This window comes from Blennius ocellaris (assembly GCF_963422515.1).
Source record: "Blennius ocellaris genome assembly, chromosome: 4".
NCBI classification, from domain to species: domain Eukaryota; kingdom Metazoa; phylum Chordata; class Actinopteri; order Blenniiformes; family Blenniidae; genus Blennius; species Blennius ocellaris.
Window position 1 is genome coordinate 10,013,771 of NC_137653.1, and position 23,010 is coordinate 10,036,780.

Consider the following 23,010-nt stretch of genomic DNA (forward strand, 5'->3'; position numbering starts at 1 on the left):
TTAGGAGTCCTGTGTGCTGCAGAAATCTGAGTGCCTCTTCTCTGCTCCTGCAGCTCCACATCACAGCGGCGAACGGTTACGTGCAGGCTGCAGAGCTGCTGCTGGAGGGGGGTGCTCGCATGGACCTGAGGGATTCGGACGGGTGGCAGCCACTTCATGCAGCAGCGTGCTGGGGTCAGGTGAGGTAAAACACGGCTGGAAACAGATGAGCACGCTCGAATCGAATGCTTCTGATTTTGAAGCCGTTAAGCCTAATGTGTTGTTTTTGTTTCAGATGCATGTGGCTGAGCTGCTGGTATCCCATGGAGCCAGTCTCAATGCCAAGACCTTCCTCGACGAGACGCCCATTGGTACTTTAACACCTCAGCACTCGAGCCAGTGGGGGGGGGGGGTTAAGAAAGCCGACATCCCGTCTCAGCAGGGGTTCATTTCCAGCTTCTTCCATTAGTGCCCGTGTACAATAGGAGGCTAATTTCCCTTGAACTGCAGGTCAAGGTGTTTCTGAAGGGAAAACTAAAAGAGTGTTCACTTCTACTTACTTTAAATGTTTACGCATCCCGCGGTAATGCTGCCTAGTAGCTTTAAAGTGGTAAAAATATAAGAACTTAACCTAATCAAGGATTGTCTTTATTCACGTGCAGTTTGTTTTCACTTGTATTGTTAAACTAAAGGCATGAGAGCCATGTGTGTGACCCACACTGAAAGCAGCTGACACCCGTGTATTCTCCATTCTTCCAAGATCTGTGTGAGGATGAGGAGTTCAGAGCCATCCTGCTGGATCTCAAACACAAGCATGACATTATCATGAAGTCGCAGCTCAAACACAAGACCTCACTGTGCAGGCGGACCTCCAGCGCAGGCAGCCGTGGGTAAGTGCTGACATCTGCTGGTCTCTATGCATACTACAACATTTGTCTCAATGTCCCACATGACTGCTCATCAGTCTTTAGATTCAGTTTTCAGGACCTGGGTTTGTATTCTTATTGCAGCAGTTTGTTTGACTGAAGAACTTCCCTCGTCTCCACAGAAAAGTGGTGCGGCGAGCCAGCCTGTCTGACAGACACAACTTATGTCGGAAGGAGTACGAGACCGAGGCCATCGTGTGGAGGGGAGGGAGAGAGGAGGAAGATGAAAAGGAGAAGGAGTCCGATCAGGAAAATACTCAAGTGCTTAATGTAAGATTTGTTTTATTATAATTGCTGGTTGGAACATCATCAGGTCTATGAATGCACTGGATCTGCCATGGTTATTGGCTTTTGTTGGTTTGATTTAGTGATTATTATTTTTTTAAACTATTTGCATATTATCTGTGGGACACTTTAAACATGAGAACAAGGGTGTTTGATAGCAGAAGGCCACATATTGGTTCTCCACATCTACATGATGATGGAGTGTCAGTGGTAAAGAGTCAAGTGTGACCACACACAAAAACTACTGGCTTTTGTTGCTACTATTTTACTGTCATTAGCTGTCACCTTACCTTTGTATAATCTAAACACTTCTAAAAAAAAAATCTAAGAAAACAGATTTTTATCAAACTGTGTTGCTCAAAGTGCATTTCAGCTTTTTATCATGACATAACTCTTGGGATGTAATGAAGAGCTGTTTCCTGGGAGTCATTTCTGTACACCAGACAAAACAAATTGGCTTCACACTTCTTTTTTTATGTTTAAAATCGATATCCTGGGAAGCAGATCAAAGATATTTGATCTGTGCCGCAGCAAGCGGAGCAACACTGTCTTCACTGATCTAAAAGAGAAGCCTTATGGCGTAAAGTAATGGTGGTTGATGTCCTGCAGGTCCGGCCTGTTGTAGCCGTGGAGCTGCCAGACAAGTCCAAGCTGCCCACCATCCTCAAAGACAGCAACAAGCAGAATGGCCTCATCTCCACCACCACGTCGATGCCCCCTCAGCCGCCATCCAACGGCAACACGCCATCGACTAATAAAGGCGCCGTGATCCCCGGCATGCAGCCCTGCCAGGAGGAGGCGTGGCCCCGAGAGCGTCCGCAGACTCTGTCGGAGCTCAAGAAGCAGAGGGCCGCCGCCAAGCTCTTGAATCACCCCTTGTTCAACGGTCACCTTGGCAACGGCTCCACGGACTCCTTCGTCGATGCCAAAATGAACTCGGAGGACCCCCGCATGCCGCTGGTGTCCTCCAACGGCAATGCGGTTTACTACACGCCGGCCAGCGGCGACCCGCCGCTGCTCAGACTGAAGCAGCCGGTGGAGGACGAGCAACCGAAGGTGCGGACCTGCTGCTGCGTGTCGTAGCGTCCGGGCTCACGGGAGTGGAAGGAAACGAAAGGAAACGCTGGAGCAGGGAGGAAGGAAACGGGGAGCCTCAACACCCTCTTCCTTTCCAACTCTAAACTTCCACCATCGAAGATGGTGAAACGAGGAAGCGCTGAAAGGCTTCTCCTTGCACCTTCTTCACCTGTGACTCCTGCCGCAGAAGGAGGCGCCTTCCCCGAACGCTGGCAAGTTGTAAATGTAGCAGAGAGGAAGAGGAGGAGGAGCAGTGTCATTGGGATGAGTTCCCCCTCCATTTTCATGGAGTTTCTCTTAAAAGACGGCTTGAAACGGAAGTCGATTCAGGGGAAGTTTTTTACCCAGGAAGCATCGGGAGAGTGTGAGGCGATTGCAAGGCACTGCATGTTCTGCTCACAGACGCAGACGGAAACAAGAAAGCCGTTTCCCACAACAAATGACTTCTCGTCTTGTCATTAGGCCTCATTTCCTCCAGGATGAACCCCCCACCGTCGTCAGACTGCAGCGCTCTGCTTTGTCTGCCACATTCCTGACATTTCCAGATGGAACAGGAACCCGGTGGTCAAAAGATGCAGTGTTACACCACGGTGTACAACAAGCTGTCGGGGACACGCAAACTGTAGCAGAAAGCGATTCGTGGCGCCTTTTTTTTGTGTTCACTGCCTGCAAAAGTAAAGGGAAGGAATGCCATAAACAGTGTTAAACCACTCGATTGCTTTTACAGAGAGGTAACAGGAAGGATAAAGTTCTGCACTGGTGTTCATTAATGTCACCATCTCGCCTCACCGTCCTCACATATCAAAACCTAAACTGACACGTTATGCTTTGTTTTTATGCATAATCCACTTTGTGCTCAATCCTATAGATAATTTAAGCAAACATGGTTGAAAATGACTGTACATTTCTTTATTTATGAAATTATTGTGTTTTAAAAAAGTTTTATTATGATTCCTGATGTTGAGTGTATTTATTATTTTTAAGCCATGTGAAGAGTGTGAATGCGATATGAGATGAGTTGGGGAAAGAGAGAAAGAGATTGTTTTTTTTTGTTTTCGTTTTAGTCAAGCACCTTCTGACATTAAACATTTTAATCGTAAAGTGAAGATGGTGTTTCTGTGTGTTATAAAACATCAAACCACCCTACTGGGATGGAGAATTACTTGTGTCACTACAAATAACACTGTTATTTGTTCATATTTTGTTTTTTTTCCCTGGTGGCCATTGTATGGCTCTACCTTCTCCCTGTCACTGTATTTGTTTTCATACCAGTAATGTTTAATTGTTATGTAATTAATTATTGCCAGTAGTTCTGAGAACACACAACAAACATTAATGCCTCCATTTTTTTCAGCATTGATCTCCACATGTATTCGGTATGTAGCGAACCCATACAACTCCATCAGATGTCCTTGAATGCATCACAAGTGTAACACAAAATACACACGCAGTGTAAGTCTGAAAAGGTTTTGGACATAATCATTATAGGAACTACATGAAAAGACCGACGGCATACATTTCAATAAGCTGAATGCGTGAATTGACTTGAGCGTATTAACTTTTTTTTAATCTCAATATTCAAGGTATCCTGGTTGTCCTTCAGATTTGTATTTATATTTTTAATGAAACATAGAGGGCCAAAGTGCTTTACACAAAATGAAAAACAAAAACCAACTTGATGAATCAAATGTATCAAATAAATTTGAAAAACGGAACTACATAAAATACAATCCACAGAGCATTAATGGGACATGCCAGATCTTGTTGATTTTGGCTTCCAACCACAGAAAAAAAGCACATCTGGAAGTACTAACATGAACAACAACTCTGCTCAGGAAACACCTCCTACATTCTTGTCTCTTCTTTTCACAGGAAACAGTAAATCATTCAAAGCAAACGTAAATTTCAACAATGCAATGAGTCAATTTCCAAATAAATGGGAGCTGTTCTGAGTCATTCTGGTTTTGAATTACAGCTGCAGCTGTGTTTATACATTTCTCTTTTGCTCACATCATTGTCATGTCATTTTTTAAAGTACTCGAACATTTCAAAGCCTCCTCGCCACCTCTGTATCGATACAAAGAGATCTGCTCTCCAGACAAGGTGCTCAAGCTGTAGAAAGTTGTTGTGACTCCAGAGTGTTAGTCTGTCCGTTTGATTTAGACACCGTGTAAGAAATGTTCGCACTTATACTAAAAATGTTCATTTCATTCATATTTCAGGAAACTCCCTTGTTTCTGTCTTTGTTTTCTTCATCACAGATGTAATTAGGCCCTGAAAATGTCATAAGGCTCTTCTGATATATTGAAATATTGATAAAATAAACAAAAGAAATCACAAGTCAATATCAGTGATTTTTTTTGGGGGGGGAATAGTAATGCAGATTGGTCTTTCTTTGGAAAAAGCCAGGCTATCTGCCTCTGTCTCCACTCTCTAAATAACTGAAATATGTAGTTTGGTATTATGAATATTTGGCATTAATCTTATGATCCAACCCTCTATAAGAAAGTGGATGCCAGTCGTCCAGTCTTGAGTGCCAAATAATCTTTCATAAAATAACGTTGGTTTTTTTGTTTTCGTTTTTATTTGCCTTTTCTTTAGAAATTAATTGCTAATTTTTTTTTCCAACCGCAAATAATGTGATTACCCATAATGCAATTTTGTCCCACTTTGTTCCCACATGAGCTGTACAGTGTCAAATATTTGTACAGAGTTTGTAAATATGTCTGTATTGGTATCGCTCTTATCTGTTTCCATAACCGGCATTTACACATCTGTGTTGTTACCTTTCAGAATCTTATAGGAAGAGTTGCTGATCAGTGTCAGCCGACTTTGGCATGTAAGGAGAAATACTGAAATCAGTGTTCAGTCGTCCAAATCAAATCCTGCAAAGTACACAGGTTATCCTAGGCACACGTGTTGATTTTCTCAGCGATTCGAGTCGAGTGGTGGAAATATTCTGCACAATTTCACTGCAAAGGTCAGTTTGTTTTTCAACTCTATATGAGGAAGTACAATACATGTCAATGAGATCATAACTTACTTCTTTTTAAAGAGAAGGAACCAAAGCTGTGGTGTCGTCTAGGAATCAGTCAGCTGATATTCATTCAAGTCTGAGCTCCTGTAAACCCGCCCAATGAAACTCTCACAGCTGACCAGCACTGAGCTGTGACTCCTGGTCAGTGCGAGCCAGACGGGAACGGCCAGCTGTTTTAAAGGAAACTATGTTCTCGTATTCGTGGGGCGAAAGGCTTGTGTTTGACTGCACGCCTCCTCGTCTGTGAGGATGCAATTATGTAGAAAGAAAAACTACTGATTTTGTAATTACTGGAATATATTGATGGATGCATTCACATATTTTGAATAAATTGTATATTTTGAGAATTTTACCTGGCCTCCTCTGAGTTAGTTTTGTCAGGTTTGCTCTGCGTTTCACTGACGGCACATCTGAGAGCGTGGCAGCGTGACATTTACGATGGTGTAACATGTCTAGATATAATGTCCAGCCATCTCTCTTCTGTAAACAATTGTTTTATTCAATTTAAGGTCATAGATACCTGCAGCAGATTCCAAACACAGTTTACATTCTGGACAGATCACCAGTCCATCAAGGATTTATGAACCTGCACCAAAAGGAAATGGCAGGAGGAAACCGGAGAAACACACACACACACACACACACACACACACACACACACACACACACACACACACACACACACACACACACACACACACACACACACACACACACACACACACACACACACACACACACACACACACGTCCCCAAAACAAACTTGAACCAAAACCATCTAAACTTATTAAAACAGGAATCGACAACATTTGAATTTTTCTTTATAGTTGGTTTGACATCTATGGAACTCATTTTTATAAGTAGCATTTTAGTGCTGTTATGCTGTTCTTAAATATTGGGGCACGATCTCATTGTTTATAAAACAATTTGAATTATAGAACAATGGCAAATGTAAAATACGCTTTTTTGATTTCATGTTTGCATGCCTTAACAGCTCTCACAGTTTATAACTCAGGTTACTTTAAGTTATTTCATTTTTCTGAGATGAGCAGAAATCGTCCTTCAGAACGCAGCAGTCAGGGTCTGTGTGAAACTGCTTCTTTCACCGATAATATATATATATATATATATATATATATATTAATTTTTTTGTATTTTTTTTTTTTTTTCCATTTTTCACTTCCTTTCATTCTCTGACTGCAGGGTCAGCAAAGGTCACCATTTCCAGTCTGCACACATCAGGCTGTTGCTTGGATACATGTCAGTGAGGTTGCAGAAGAAACCAAAGGAGCCAGTTTAGAAAAAAAAGGTGTTTGCTTTATGTGTCCTCGTTTTTATTTTGAGTCATGGTCAGTGTGCCTGCTCCACTTTCAGCCTCTGCTGAGGGACAGTTTAGAGCAGCTGGCTACTGGTTCCTTAATGTCTGTTTAACACTGATTTTGAAGGAGTGCCGTGTTGATAAGGGGTGAAGTGTCTTTATGAGGAATTTAGAAGTTTGCAGAGCATTACATGCTCATAAGATATTATTATGTTATCTCGACAATGTGTAAAGTAAACCAGCAATGCAAACAGTTTGTAATTTGTCAAACATTCACATCAGGCCTTGATGTATATTACACCAATCAACCTTTCACTTGGAGTTCCCTTTGGACACACTCGGTAAGATTGAGCATATATAGACAGAAAGGAGCACAATGGTGGTAAAAACACATGATCCAGCCTGCATTAGGCTCCTCTGTGCTGCCTGGCTTTGCCATTGTGTCTTTGCTGTAGTGAGTGCAGGCCAGCTGGCTCTGGTCCCAGTTCTTCAGGGCTCTCCAGTGAAGGGCATACTGGATCGGCTCCAGATGGCGCATAGACACATACTGACCACTCAGCCGGTTGTGTACATAGAGGGATGCTGAACGGAGGCGGCGGGAACCAGCCGGGAATGCAGAAACATAAAGCGAGAAAAATGAATGGACGCTAGGAGCCGATTAGACACTGACCACATGATCGGACAGGAGATGTTTACAGTGAAGAAAGACAGAAGGCATGCAAGTGACTGGTGGTTGGCAGGCCTTTCAATCAGCCAAGAGCTGGGAGGAAGCCACAGCGACAGAGCCCCCTCGCCGGCTCATGAGAGAAGAGCTGGCCAAAATAAAAGTGATAGATGGAGGGATGGCTCGGTGGTCAGAGCGTCTGCTCGGTTCCCAGGAACCCCCGGACTTAACAGAGCTTTAATGTTTCATTTGTCCTGAATTTACAAGACTAATTCCACCCACTATGCTGATGACACAGCAGAACATTCGAACATCCGCATTACAGTCAAATGTCCTGCAGGTGTGTGACTGCCTGTCTTTCTGTCTTTGTCCTGTGAAGGACTGGATATCCGTCCTTTGAAGGATGAATGGCTGTTTTCTTGGAAGTCATAGAACACAAAATAGATTACAGAAGTAACTATGGACACTCAGTACACCCTATCATCCCTAAAAGCCTTGAAACAAATCGACCCTCAGTTGTGTAGGAAACCTGACAAAGTGTTGGATCGTTTCAATAAACTTGACTTACTAGTTTCCAGAGTCAACTGAGATATATTTTCTTAAAACAATAAGCGTTGCAATTTTTAAGACCACGAATATGTCATGTTCTGGGTATTTTGGCTCCATGTTTTTTGCTAATTTTGTATTCCATCCAACGTCCCTGGTGGTGCTTGTTTTTCATGGTGTTCAAGTTCTAGTTGTAGTCCATGACTGGTTTTCACATCCGCGGTCTGTGTACAGTTTAGTGTGTGGTTGTTTCACTCTTGTGTCCACGTCTGTGCTGCACAGTCTTCTGATTAATGGAGTAGTTTGACCATTTTACAAGCCCAGGTTTACAATTGTAGTTGTACCAGTACATTTTAGTTCATAGCAACTCGATGACTTGACTGTATTTAAATGACTAAACTGGCTTTCAGAGCGAATCCGCTTCCTGTGTCCATACCCATGTATAATATGACAAACCAGAATTTAATTTCACATGAACAAAGTGTTTGTTTTGTTTTACTCCCTCTCTTCCTGCTGAAGCAGTCAGTTTGCATGTGTGTGTTTGTTTATACCTTAAACAGTTCAGTTGTCATACCAGTTGTGTTTGTACCTTGAATACTTTCTATCATTCCTGTCATACCAGTTTTCATTTCATTTGAAAAGCCTGACTCAAATTTGCTCAATGGCCACACCCGTTGAGACAAATCAATCCCAGGACCATCATCATCAAGTGAGGATGATTCATTGAACAGCAACATCATCCTCACTGCTGCTGTTGTCTATTGGATGTTAAACTAACTAATCAAACACAGAAGAATGCAGACAGCAGTTCCAAAGTCAAAATGCACCCAGTTGGAAAAACTGCTTAAGCCAGTGTAGCTGGTCAGCAGTATGACTACCATAATCGATAAATGGTTGGACGTGCTGGTGACTATTATTGAAACACTTCCTGGTTAACCAGCTATATAAGTGTCAGATCATTATATTCCAGCAAGAAATTTGTGTTTGTCTTTATCCTTTTTCTTTACAACAGGGTAGAAAAATCCCATAAAACTGACGCCATCTAAACATCCATCCATCCTTCTTCACACCTACAATTCAAGGACAACATTATCACATATTTTATTTTTTTGGACTGTGAGAAAACATGAGTACCCAGAGAGAACCCACGCATACATGTGGAGAACATGCAAAAGCCCAGCTGGTATTAGAACCTATGACCTTGCTATGACGCGAGAGTGCCATCCACTGCACAACCACGATTCAAATGATTTTGTGTTGGGAAAAAGAATTATGCAACATATCCATAATTAAAATAGTTTTCTTAGGTTTGAGTTTGATGTAAATGGATTTAAGTTATAAAACTTTTTTTTTTTCATTTGTGCGGTCCCAAAGGCTTTCACTCACCAATGGTGATAGATCAGAGTTCATACCCACAACTTTGCAAGTGGATGCCAACCCACTGAGCCACAGCTGCCTACAGTTTGTGAGCCGAGCTGTTTGTTATGTATTCATGCTGTATTTAAGGGCACAGGAGACATTAGGAGACTTTATTTTAATTGGAATCAAAAATTCCATGCAAATGAAATAAGCTGCTGAATAAGGAGGGCAGGAATGTATGAACATAGTGCAATTATAGAAAATGCAATCATAGTGCATTTAACAGATTACATGTGAACGACCATCTCAGACTCCAAGGAGTGAATCATTTGAGTTGCATTTCAAGGTCTCTTCATTTTCTGCTCTGCAGCTCATGAGACTTTACTGTACTTTTCTGTATTTGTAGTAAATGTCTGGTTAAGTTCTGTCTGAAGGAGACAAGACAGTAATTCAACAGGCCAGTGGCTTTTTCTCACAGATGTCCCTTCTTAACTTTTACATTCAGAACAGTCTCCCACTGGCAAAGAAATGTTTCACTATCTTGCATCCAGAATATATCACCAAGCCACAAAGCTGAAGAGGGCCTTAAAATTAATAGCTAGTTTAAATCAGCCCACGAGTTGATTCTGTGGCTCTGCAGAGGAAAGGTCAGAGGCTCTGCAGCTGCACTGACTGTGGGCTGTTTTTCATGGCTTCCCGCCAACATGCCACCCTTTTTATCTCGCCTCCTACTCACTCTCACCCCTTTCTTTCCGACTTCACTTCAAGGATGGAAAATGGTGTAAATGTCATTACAAAGCAGCACTTTTCTGGATACAAGTGGACATAAAAGCAACACTTGTACTGTATGTTGTGCAATAACATTTAAATCCTTAACATTTTAAGACTTTATTTCCCTATGGACAATGATTGCACTGTCAAGATTTTATGTGCAGTTTCTGTTCCACCCTTAAATATGAGGCACTTTTGTTTGTATCTTTACACTTTTTAGAAGTAGTTTTTATATTGTACAGTGTACAATTTGACGTGATTCTTTTAGAAACACTTCTCTATCTATTTGTCCACCGAACACAGACATTCATTATGTATTCTCTTAACACTTAAAAACGCCGGTTCCACATTCAAAGAGTGGCAAAATTTCTCATCTCGTGCTTTCCCACCACTTCCTGTATGGTTTTGCATTTGTTGACATTTCTTTTTTTGCACAGCTCTGCAAATGTACCCAGGAAACATAAAAAGCAGCGAAGAGAAGTCTGACTCCGATTGCTGATACGGTATAAAATACTTTGTCAAACTAAATGGAAGAAGCAAATCTCCTGCGGCATCTTCTTTCTGTTGACGTTGGCCTGAATCCTTATCTGCCAGTAACATGACATCAGACAAGAAAGCTAGCATTCGTTGTAAGAGGGATGGGCGACTATATTTAATCTGACCATAGTAAATTGTAGATAACAGCAGAAAAAAACAAAATCCATTCCTGCTAACATGTGACATAGTCTTTCTCCTGTGAAACACTGTGAAGGTTCTAGTTTATGTATTTGATTATGTACCACCTTAAACTATTACATACACAAGGTTCATATATTCATTGTTGGAGATATTAATTCTAATTGATGTTTACATGGTCATGGTTTGAGGTGTTGTTCTAATCTTGTATGGAAAGATGCTCTTTTGCATCCTCTCATCTACAGTAATATAGCTCAACATAATGCTTCTAAGAGCTTCTAAAGGATGCGAAAGCAGACTGATACAGCATTATAAGACCTTCAACCAGGTAGTAAAAGGGCCCAGACCTGCATCCAGTAGAAATGCTGTTTATTAATCTGAAGAGGGCCATTCTGCTGCTTCAGGCAGGCAATAACAACCTCTGGAAGCAAGAATAAACTGAACAGAAAACAGTTTTTCATCATTTTGTCATCACCTCACTAAATGCTGCCAACATATAACTTAGTAATGTTTCCAAAGAGTCGTGCTCAGTGTAACATGAAGGAACTAAACTACACAGCAGGGAATGTGGAGTTTTGCTTTCTGTGTGGTTTTGTTACTTTTTATTTTCATTTTTCTACAATCCATTTAAGTATATCTTGGCACATGACAATAAGGATTTTCTAATCTATTTAAGAATACATCCAATGGATATGGAGGATTTGAAGCAGCTGTTTTTTTTAGGATCTCCTGATTGTTGTGCAGCTCTGAAATCGGAAGAGTTTGGATGAAGTGCCAAAACAGTTTAGAGTAGTTATCAAATTCAGAGCTTACTTAGATTACAGCAACGGTCTGACTGTTCGTCTGGTATTGAGTTTGTCAGTACATATTCACCTGTACTTGTGGCAAGACTAATTTTACGAGACTCTTGCAGCATTGAAGTTTCTCATCTGGAGTAATATTCAATTCTAGGTTTACTTCTCTTTACTGCTTGTGTTAAGCTGGCTGACCATGGAGGTAAAATGACAACAGATAATATTATTATTAATAATGATAATAATAATGAACATATCTAATTAGATCTAGCACTCTGCACAGGATGAAGCGGGGTAGAAGATGAATGGAAGGAAAAGAAATAGGAACACTGAAATATGGGTTATTTTCCACCGTGGGCCACATCTGTAACCTCCTTCCTCTTGTCCTCTTTCCTGGCAGTTCTATCCTTAACATCCTCTCCCTTACACAGCTATCGTTTCCCTACAGACCATTTCCTAACTGGCCTCCATATGTTACAGATCACCACTGATGGCCTCATTGCTGCCCTCTCTTCTGCCACATGGGCCCCAAAGTACTCAAACTCCTGAGGATAAGCAAGGTTCAAAATGTGTGTTTTAAGTCATAATTGGCCAACAGGAACACCGGTAGATATAACTCAATCACACCAATGAGCAGGGTTATACCTTTAAATACCCCCTCCCTTCATGTACTATCTGCGATTGCGCGTCAGTCCTCATTGGCTGTCTGAGGTAATCGACCAACGAGAGGACCGGAGGGACGCAGGAGGGCACAGGGCAGCATGTTTACAGCCACGAATTGTCCTAATTAAACGATCCACCGGGTTCAGTTGACTCCGCTTCGTTCTTGTGTGGAGCCTGGACGCGTTCGAAGGGCGACGATGTTATTATGCCGCGCGGGGAGACTGTCAGCCGCCGTCCGGGCGCACAAACCGGGGGGCGTAGCTCCGGCTGCTGGGATCCGCCGGGTCTCCTGCGCGTCCGTGGCCGGTGTCGATCCGCGGTCCCAGTCTCACCTGGAGAGACGAGACGTGTCGTGTGGTTTCGTAACACCGGACTGGGCACTCCTGGACCGACTGAGCCTCTCTGGACGTGGAGGCGGCGGGCTTGATGTTATCAGGCGGCCGCTCTTTTACGCAGACAGGCGCCATAACAGCGGAGCGGAGCCGGCGGTGCGCGTCTTGTTTACAGTTTCCAGCCGATCGAGCTCCACCATGACGGTGCAAACCAGGTCCTCATCCACGTCCGCAGCCACGAATAGGAGTGACGCGAGAGAGGAGCAAACTGACGGCGACAAAGGGGTAAATGTAACAATTTTTTACTCGTTTGTGTGACCCCCCCACCCCCCTACACCTCAGCCGACCAGTCTGTCTGTGCCCCTGATCGCGCTGTGCTCAACTGGTGGTGAACACGCTGTGTGAGATCTGGACTCTAAACTTGGGTATGAAATATGCAAAAAGCCGCGTGTGCGGATCTGTGTCAGTCGCTGCACACGTGGGAGCAAAAAATGGTTGTTACACAACACAATGACGCGCTCAGCTCAGTGGCTGTGCGCGCGGGGTCATGTATAATTAACCCGCTCTCTCAACTTGAGCATAAAGTGTCATTTACAGCAGAGTTTCTTGGGACCAGGGACACGTCTCCAACGTAAACAAAAAGCCAGCCTTTTGGGGTCTGGATCAAGGTTGTGAAACACCAAGAGACAGCACGTGTTGTTGCACACATCTAACTGCAGCACAGGGAGTTTCATCATGTACATTGTACAACAAGGTGTGAAGTAATACTGTTTTGCCCTTTAAACACTTCCTGAAAGATTAAAATCAAATAGGAGTTATATTTTTAAACCAGAGTCAAAGTGTCTTTTTTTTTTTTACATGTCCAACCCACTGCTTTCTGATCTCTCAAAAGATAGAAGATAATCCACAGCTTCAATGACTCAAATGTGTTTCAATGATTCTCCATCTTTCTGTCTTATGGGCCCTCATATAAACCTTAGACACTGGCCTTTTATTGTTTAAACTTTAAACACTAAAACGTCATATTAATATTAATATGACATTTTAGACAGATGGCTTTTATTGTCCTGTTTATCTTAGTAATTTTCCTAATGTAATAGTTTTAGTCTTTTGAATACATTAAATACTATATATTGCATATTTCACCCTCTACTTAATACATTTGCATTTTTTCATATTTTCTATTTTTTTTCTTTGTTACAGTTACATGTTTAGAAGTTGATTTATAAAATACTCACAGAGTTTGGGTATTTAGAATTGGGACTGCATTATGTCAAGTGAACATATGTTTTCATTTCAAGTGTACCCTGCCCTTGCCCATAGTAAACTGGGATTGGCTGCAGCGGATTAAGAGATATAGAAGATGGATGACTGAACTGCAATAAAATATGCTTTAATCCACTCTGTATTCATGCTCTGTGTGTGACCACATTTGGTCAAGCAGTTGGAACTCGAATTGTGTTGACAATGGAGAGTATTTCACTTCATTACTGTTCCACGGGAGGCCACGGGTATAAAACCAGAATGTACGAATTGTTTTTCTCCTGCAATGAGCTGGTGAGTTCCAGATGCAATAAAAAGCCCTGATTGTGCTTGTTACACATGACTAATGAATTACAATACTTCTCAACTGCTTTGATAGAATTCACAATCAAAGAAATTAATAGCAGTCAAATAATGGCCCGAAAGGCCACGTGAAGGAGGCTCGCATCTTTTTCGTCCCCACGTACACCTCTGGTGCCTGTGCTACCCACAATGCAACTTGCAAGCCACCAGGTTTAGTCAGAAGGTAATGGAAAGGTCGTTTTTCCGGCCAACTCAGGATAATTAATCAGCGTTTATGTGCCGGGTGCTCACATGGTGCGGATGTCAAGAGGACAGGAAAACAAAGTGCAGTTAAAAATGATCAGCTGTTATTGTTTTCATTAATTCTATTCACCCGAGACATGACGCTGTCACTTTACGGCCCACTTCACTTCACCACCACCCCGTGTGTGTGTGTGTGTGTGTGTGTGTGTGTGTGTGTGTGTGTGTGTGTGTGTGTGTGTGTGTGTGTGTGTGTGTGTGTGTGTGTGTGTGTGTGTGTGTGTGTGTGTGTGTGTGTGTGTGTGTGTGTGTGTGTGTGTGTGTTTGCATGCCACTGTGACTTTGCATGTGTTTTCATGGCTCTGAAAAGCTGTTATCAGACACAGCAGCCTCACTGTTCCCCCTCCTGAGCACCCTCCCTGCCACGGCTCCCTGTGGCCGCTCGCTCACATGACCCTCCCACAGTGCTGCCCGCCTTTACTTTGAGCTCGGCCTTTTCTCCTCTGAAAGGCAAAAGGCCCGCTCCTTCACCCACCCTGCGCTATACCATTGTTCATTGTTGGCAGCTCAGAGGGGGAACATACTGCCAGGACCGTTACTTCATGCAGGAGGTTCGGGCCAAAATCCAGCAGGACAAATGGCATTCAGGAGAAAAGATCAGCTTGTTCTTCCTGATCTTTCCTTCTTCTTCATTGTCTCTGCCTTCGTGATTGATTGTGTGACCACAAGGGAAGACTTTCAGAAGCTCGCAGAATGGCAGCAGTGAAGCAAAAAAAAAAAAAAAAAAAGGGCGCTGAGGGAATGAATGTGAGGTACTGTATGTTCAGATATGGCATTAGGCTGGAACAGCTTCCATTTTTCTTACAAGTGCACACAGAAATTCAAAAATGTAGCATCAACATAGTACATTTGATTGCCTAATTTCCAAGGGGTGTGGTACACACATGACTTTGTTACTTCAGGGTAATTAATAATAATATTACTGAATCATCGAGTTGCATCCCAAAAACAAACAAACAAAAAAGAGCTATCTAGTTTACACTCATTCACCTAAATGTCCTTAACCTTTCTGTATGAGCCCAATTAGCATTAACTTTTAAACCCACACACGAGACTGCGTTAAGGAACGTGTCTTTTCACACAAAAGCACTAAAAACGCTGTCATATTTTTATCAGGTTGTGTTGCTGGAACACCGTCACACACGTATATAAAGAAACATGAATTAGTCATGAAACGCACACAAAAAACTCATAATGCACACAAAGACAAATGTGGATGTGCAAACAAGAAAATACTTGTTTGTTTGGACTGATGACGGAGCCCAACTCCTGCTTTAGGTCATACTGGAGTTCAACAGTCGCCCAGAATATTTTCAACATATTTACAATATTACAATAATAAACCCAAATAAACAACATAAGAGATGTGGAAAACATTGGCTCGTTTTGCAGTTTATGAATAGTTAACAAGGTGAGAAAGCAGGTGGCCTTATCTATAAAGAGAGTATGTTTATTTTGCAGCAGTTCCATTGATTTGTGTCTAATGCATCAACCGTGTAAAAACCTTAAAAGTTCCAAATTAATAATCTGCATTATCTAAAGCGCTTTAAAATCTGTTGTACTTTATTAATCTGCTCCACACACAGCGACCTGCCTGCTACATGTCAGATGTCTGCTGCTTGTTCATCTTTGGATAGTGCTGTGTAATTGTGTTGCAAACACAAAGCAGTGTGTGTGTGTGTACTTATAAGAGTCCCTTTATGTGTGTAGAAGAAATTGACTGACCTCTTTTTATGAGCGTGTGTGAAAGGATGACTGATAATGTGCATTACCTAATGCAAACTGCAGCAGTCTGTGTGGGATCAGCTGACTCCGCTGCTCTGTGAACAGAGGACGCTCGTAAAACCTCCACGCTTTGTTTAACCTGCACCAGTGACGCACAGTCCCGGCACACGTCTTCCTGCATGTGTCATATTTCATAATTCAGGGTCCCGGTACGGCTGGTGTAAATTCCTGCCGACTAAGTATCAACACCTACTGGCCATTTTTATGTCTCGCCAGCTAAAACCAAAGCTGAGAACAGTTTCGATATACCTTGGTCTGAATTACTTTCCTCCTAAATGCTCAAAGCTGAGCACAGAGGTTGCCAAATGTATCCACACCAAAACCTAATATATATTTAACTTTGTGCCCCGGCCCAACTTTATGTAGGTCCTGAATGCTTTGCCTGGGTTTACGTCTATTTTATGAAGTTAGAATTGTCAACAAATGTGCAAGGATGATTTCAACTTTCAATGTCTGCCTGCGTGTGTTTTTGGAAGTTGTGCAGAAGTTCTAGTAACTATTGAGTGTGAAGCTCTATTTCTGTGGTTGTCCGGGAGCTTATGTCTCTTAAATATCAACTATCATTATTATTATATCAAGTAAGGATCCCAAATGGCTGATAGATTGAAAGAAACGTGCTATTTATTTATAACAGTCTCTTTTACAGACTTGTTTCATCCTCATTTCTCAACATGTTGTCAGCTTGCACTTTGAAAAGCGAAAGTTCTTTATATAAAAGAGATTAGTGTGTTAGTAGCTAAAGAGCCTTAATTCCGACAGTCGAGATTAAAGTGTTCCGAAAGTCACATTCCTTTCAACTGATCTCTATCATGGGGCCAAGCAATGTAAATGAATGCCAATAATATGTCTGTAAACAAAGCTGTGATACCAAAAGAATCTGTTGATTTAACAGCAAGTTCTCTGATTTTCATTCATGTTTTTGTTTTATGTCCTTCAATAGATCCAGTCCTCTGTAAAGTTTTTTTTTTAGCTATTTCAACTTGCATGCAGTTTTCTCCCTCACTCAAATCTTCTTTACTACAGTCATCAGGACAATAATCTATTCATCACATTTTGGTGCATCAGGCTTTGGACTTTCACATATTTTTTTGTTAAATATTGTGCACTTTAGTATCTGTCTCACCTCAGAGTGAAAATACCCTCATTACAAAACCCTTTGTCAATATACGACGCATGTTCTCCCTTTGCATGGTTTCCTCAGGGTCTCTGTTTTTTTTTTTCCCCACAGTCCAAGAAGTTTAACTCAAAACTCTGAAAAGGCGAAGTCTGAATTGCATAGAGATGGAAGAATGTGTAGAAATGATATTCATCAACACTTCTAGCAATGATGCTCCAGGCTCCTTGTTCTGCTCCTCGTTCTGCTCCTCTTTTACAAAGTGAATGATAAATCAAAGGCTTTAATCCACTGGCTCTGAGAGGCTCGTTTGTAAGGAAGGTGACCTGATCACATTAGTATTCTGCGTCTGCAGGTTTAATTCAGTCTTCTTGTCTCCAGCTTTGTCCGTCTTTCGAGTTTGTTTTTTTTTGTGTGTGGCTCAATTCATCCTCTGATTTCATTATATCCTTCTCATCGTTCTTCCTGGCCCGTTGTCTTTTTGTTTTTGGTCCAGAATGTGCAAACTTTAAAGAAGGACTCGACTACCTCGTCTTCTGAGAAGGGCCTGGAGAACACGGAGCCCGACGGAGGAAAACCCACCAAGACCCAGCAGCTAAAGAAAGTCTTCAAGGAGTACGGAGCGGTGGGAGTCTGTTTTCACATCGGGATCTCGCTCATGTCTCTGGGAATGTTTTACCTCCTAATATCTAGGTAAGAACGAAACGTCTGCACTTTTATTTCATCTTCCAAACTCAACTACAGTAGTTCTCGCGAGCTCCGATATTACACAAACAATACAAAAATCCCACGAAGGAGTATTTTAAGACTCATCCGCTCGGGTTTTCTCTTTTCTACTTCTTAGCTTGTAGACGATTTCCCTGCAACCAACATTATTTAGCCATTTAGCTTTATCTGTAGTTCTAGAAGTGTTTATTTTTTTTCAACATTCAGAGGTTTTTTGGAAAATGGTAAAACAACTTTCCTTATTTTCTCAAAGTGCTTTACACTATCACTTCCATTCACACAAGAGAAGGTGTTTTTCCCTCATACAGTGTATATTACCATACTGCACCTGGAGTTCACCGCCTTATTAAACTTAATGACCCACTTTATTCACCTCGCTACAATCAGACATGGATATTTTATTCTGTAATATGCATGAACAGACATTTAATAAATATTATGTCTATTTTAAGTTGTCATACATAAAGAGTGTGCGACTATGAATATCAGAATATCAATTAATGCTTTGATTCTGCTGAGACAGTAAAAAAAAATAGGTGCTATTTAAATGATTTCACTTGTAAATACATTTCGCTGCTGCTGTACATGTAAAACCAAGTGTGTCAGAAATAAATCTCTTGAATTAGTGGTGACAGATCTGCTGTGCAGCCTTATGGAAAAAGGTGATATGGGAACTAAACGTCCAATTCTGAGGTTTATAGACATTTTGCATGAGCCGGCGCAGACGTATAGTAGGAAAGGATTATATCATCCCCTGGGATTGGCGGTGCAGATAAGGTATGGCTGGATGGATTTATACATACATTTATATAGCTTCATTTATTTGTGCTTGTCAAATGGATTTGCACAAATCCAATCACTTCTGTACATTCAGCTCATAATGGAGGGAGAAAAACTGCTCTGCAGGTAAATCTACACGCACACGCACACAAAGTCTCCAGATCTTTTATCTGCAGGATGAAGGTAAGGAAATACACATACGAAAATGTAGTTCATTTAGTAGAACAGAGATCCTTTAATCAATATTTGAGACTTAAGGCTTGTTTTAAATATCCAAAATAATTTCTAAATCATAAAAAAACCCATCATGAAGCTTCACTGAACCATGTGACTCTATGGTGTTTGTTTATTAAAAAGTACTGTATGTTAAATATGTGTTTCGTTATTCTGACATTTCATAGAGAATTATTACAAATACTACAAATGAATACAAATTCATCTTCATGAAAGTGGACTTGAGATTCAGTAACTCATGTAAAAAGGATAAATTGGACCTCCCGTAAAGGTAGAAAGTTAAATGCCGCCACGGCATCAAACAGCACTTTGTTAAATCATCAAATATAATTTTCTTTCATACCTTTTTAGACGTGCTCTGAAAAGTGACTGATCTCTGGCCTGCTCTTACAGTGAGAAATGTAATCCCTGATGCAAGTTAGCTCTAAATGGGAGCTGTTATATGGGTGATCACAAAGCTTCTAAGTATTTCCACTCCCGTCGGTGTCATTACAGCGACCCAGGACGTGTTAAAAGTCCACGACACGGACCCTGAATTCACACTAAAAGCTTGAATAAAACATGAGCTCATTTTCTCTTCTCGCTAGCATTTTTCTGCTTGTTGTGCTCGACGTGCAGAATTTAAAGTCTCCCACACTGTATTCAGCGCGTCGAGTCGGCTGACGGCGACAGGCTGTGAGAGGCCGAAGAAGCGCTGGGTCCAAACAGTTTTGGGTCCTCGTCTGTCTGGCGTCACGCCAGGACGCTGAATACCAAAAGAGTCTTGGCAGGCAGCGTTTGACAGCTCAGAGATTTCCCCCTATAGCTGATAATGACCTTTGAACTGTGCGCCGGCTGTGCAGGCCGCAGCATTATCACCGTGTGACTGCAGAGCCGAGGCATGCGGCCCGCTAATGCAGCAGTGTGTGCTGGGTAAACAGTTGTCGAGGTGCAGATGGATCGTTAGATATAGCTGACTTCTGTTTGGGGGCCGTTAATCTGTGACAGAGGCTGGAGTTGACTGAAGCCACTCAGAGCCTCGTGTTTTCTCATTCTTCACATATTTGTTCACGAAACGGCTGTACAGAACCAACGAGTGTATCATATGTCAGGTAATTGTGATGGTTTTAATACTCATGTCTTCACCATGAGAGGAAGAGCAACTATACAACATTAAACATTGAGTATGGCTCCCTCTGGTGAAGATGAGCATGAATGGTTTTATTTCAAAGCTTATTTTGAGTTAGAGTTATTCAGTATTTTCATAGTTATGACTAAATTGTCATTTTCACTACTGTGTATCTTTTAGAGTTCAAATGTCTTTTTTTTCCTCAAATCTCATTCATTTAATAGCATTTCTTTTTACCAAAAATTAAGAGTGTAGACATATGTGTTTGAATACACATAAACATACAGAATACAAATATCAAATACTTAATTACTCACATACACAATTAAATGATTGTCAATCTAAAGGTACAAATGTAAATCTTAAGGTAAAAATAGATTCTTGTGTGTTATTTAATCACACCAACTTTTGTAAAAGAGATCATTGTGTTCAATGAAATCACAAATTAGAGTAACAAGGTTGTCTGCTTTAACTTAACTTTAGGTCTGTAATTGTTCAGATTGTGTATAGAACGAGTTATTGAGTTGACATTTTTACATTGTGAGTTGCCTGCAGGTCATTTTCAAAAAAATTCTGGTCACAATAACCATGATTTGATGAAGTGAGTGTGATTGACTTCACAAATGTACTCAATCATTCATGACAGATATTTACTAAATAATCAGAGAAGTGTTCAGTGATTTTTAAATATTTGAACAAACTGGAACGAACAGAAGTGATTTAGCATGTTTCAATATAGTTGGTAATCATTCTGATAAATAACACAAAGACGATCACATTGAAGTCAGTCGTTGTTCAGGTGTGAATGTATGTGTTTTGACTTTGGGAGAAAACCAGGGTCCATGGAGAAAATGCACACAGAGAACATGCAAACTGCAGCTGCATGAAATTAGATGCAAATCCCATCATATGTGATGAAGCAGATGATGTTAGTATCTTTGTGCTTTGAGACGTGTTCTGTGTTTTGTTTTGTTTTTTCAGTTTTTATCTTGTTTTTCACTACGTAAAAATCAGTACGCACACCCTGGGTCACATTTCTAAATTACTACTGTCTAACATGAGATAATAAAAAAAAAAAGTTCTGGCTGATCAACTTCTAACGAGCTCTCTGATGTTCTCCTCAGCGGCATCGACATGGCGGCCATCCTCTGCAAAGTCGGCTTCAGCGAGGCGGTGGTTCAGTCTAAAATGGCGGCGGGAACCAGCACGTTCGTCCTGGCCTACGCCATCCACAAGCTCTTTGCTCCAGTTCGCATCAGCATCACTCTGGTGTCGGTGCCCCTCATCGTACGCTACTTCAGAAAGACTGGACTCTTTAAGCCGCCCACTCCTGCCCCCTGATGCCCCTTCTCCGCTCCTCTGCAGCCTCATTAGGCAACAAGCATCCCACCTGGTTCTCATCAAAATGCCTGTGTATATTATTTACCTTCATCTTTTCTCCCTCAATGGATTTGTCACTACAGGTTTCCTACGTTTAGTCGTTGCTGAAACAGAATCCGAGCTGGTAAAGGACGCTTGAGGTCTTCGACTCACAAAAACGTAGGAATATGTTCAGGGTCACGACTTAATCTGTCTGCATTACAAAACCAGGAAGAAAAGGCTGAGGGGGAAAAAAAGTTTGTTATTAATTTACAATCAGAGGAATAATCAGGGATTTTTATATTTAAGTCGTGAGGGTTCTCAATGTGCGGGTTGATCTCGAGGGGTTAAGTGTGGAAAAGCTGATCTCTCACGTCTCAGATCGCTGACTTGGCCCTCTTCTGATGTTATGTGAATCAGCAGAATATTTGTACCTCCCCTCCGTCTCTCTCTTCTCCTTTTCTCACCTCCTCTCGCCTCATTTTCTGCTTCTGCCCCTCCTTCTTTTTTCTGTCATCGGTCCTCTCCTACCACATTTATCCCTTTGCTGCTGTTCTTTCTCCTCTCATCTGCCAAATTTGACGACCTGGAGTTTAATTAAAGTACAATAATCTGACTGAATATGTATTTCTTTCAAACTTTGGATAAAGAGTGTTGGATTTTTGAATTTTCTTTTGCATTGAATGGATCGTATTTATTAAAAAAAAAGAAGAAAAGTTTACATTTGTTGTGCAGCTTTCTTGCAGAGTGAAGTCATTACACCACAATTAAATGTTAGATTATATTTGATCATACAGAAATAGGTTTAAAGTCTCTGTAAGGGGAAAGATGCTCAGAGGGAATTTGCTCCAATAATTATTTCTCTTCTTTATCTTTATTATTTAATTTAGCTACTTTTGCTGCATGATCTTCTTCCTGTAACTTCACTATGTAGTCACTTTTCATTGAGAGTTTGGATTTAGAATTGTCCATCATGAATCAAACTTAGGATGTTAAAATGGATTCAGGAGATCACTGATTATTAATGCTCATATCACTATTTATTCTGCAATAGAACAGAGGTTAATAATATTTTTATGTGGGTAGTGGAAATGACAAATAAATGAGGCATGACCCATAAATTAAAGCAAGCAAAAATGTTTACACCTTTTCTTTAATTCAGAGTGAAACTCAGCTTTACATGCCTATGTTTATTGAGGAATACATTTTATTATTATATTTTCAGTTCTTTAAATATATATGAATATTGTATATAATTACAGTCATTAAAAACAAAAACCTAATTCACTACTTTATTTCAGAGAAAACATTTAAGTCATCAGCATATTTTATGTTCGAGAAATAAAAATACATTTTCCACAATTTATTTGTTTTAAAATCCAATTTTATACATTTGATTTCAGTTTTATTTAGTGTTTTAACTGGAGACAATACATGGGATTATTTCAGGCACCATGTGGTCGTATCGTAGTCCGTCCACTCACCTTACAATGACAAATTCAGCTTTTTGAATTCTGGCCTTTCTGTGGAGAGTGTTCATGTTCTTGTGGCTGCACAGGTTCTCTCCTACACAGTCCAAAAACGTGAGGATAACTGGTGGCTCTAAATTGG

At 41.1% G+C, this 23,010-nt stretch overlaps 2 protein-coding genes across 2 annotated transcripts in view; both read left to right on the top strand.

Moving 5' to 3' along the window:
* The window catches only part of ppp1r16b (protein phosphatase 1, regulatory subunit 16B), a gene marked incomplete at its 5' end in the record, with an annotated part of 62,348 nt that extends 59,274 nt beyond the window's left edge, over positions 1-3,074 (top strand). Inside the window, 5 exons of the mRNA XM_080495575.1 lie at positions 54-179; positions 275-350; positions 740-869; positions 1,028-1,175; positions 1,800-3,074. Coding sequence (XP_080351701.1) covers positions 54-179; positions 275-350; positions 740-869; positions 1,028-1,175; positions 1,800-2,273 — 954 coding nt within the window. The 3' untranslated portion in view covers positions 2,274-3,074. The remainder of the gene's footprint in view (positions 1-53; positions 180-274; positions 351-739; positions 870-1,027; positions 1,176-1,799) is intronic.
* A 9,095-nt stretch (positions 3,075-12,169) lies between these two features.
* fam210b (family with sequence similarity 210 member B) lies at positions 12,170-22,032 on the top strand. Its single transcript, XM_080495173.1, has 3 exons — positions 12,170-12,712; positions 17,689-17,885; positions 21,165-22,032. The coding sequence occupies exons 1-3, from the start codon at positions 12,293-12,295 to the stop codon at positions 21,379-21,381; spliced, it is 834 nt and encodes a 277-aa protein (XP_080351299.1). The 5' UTR covers positions 12,170-12,292; the 3' UTR covers positions 21,382-22,032.
* The last annotated feature ends 978 nt before the right edge of the window (positions 22,033-23,010 follow it).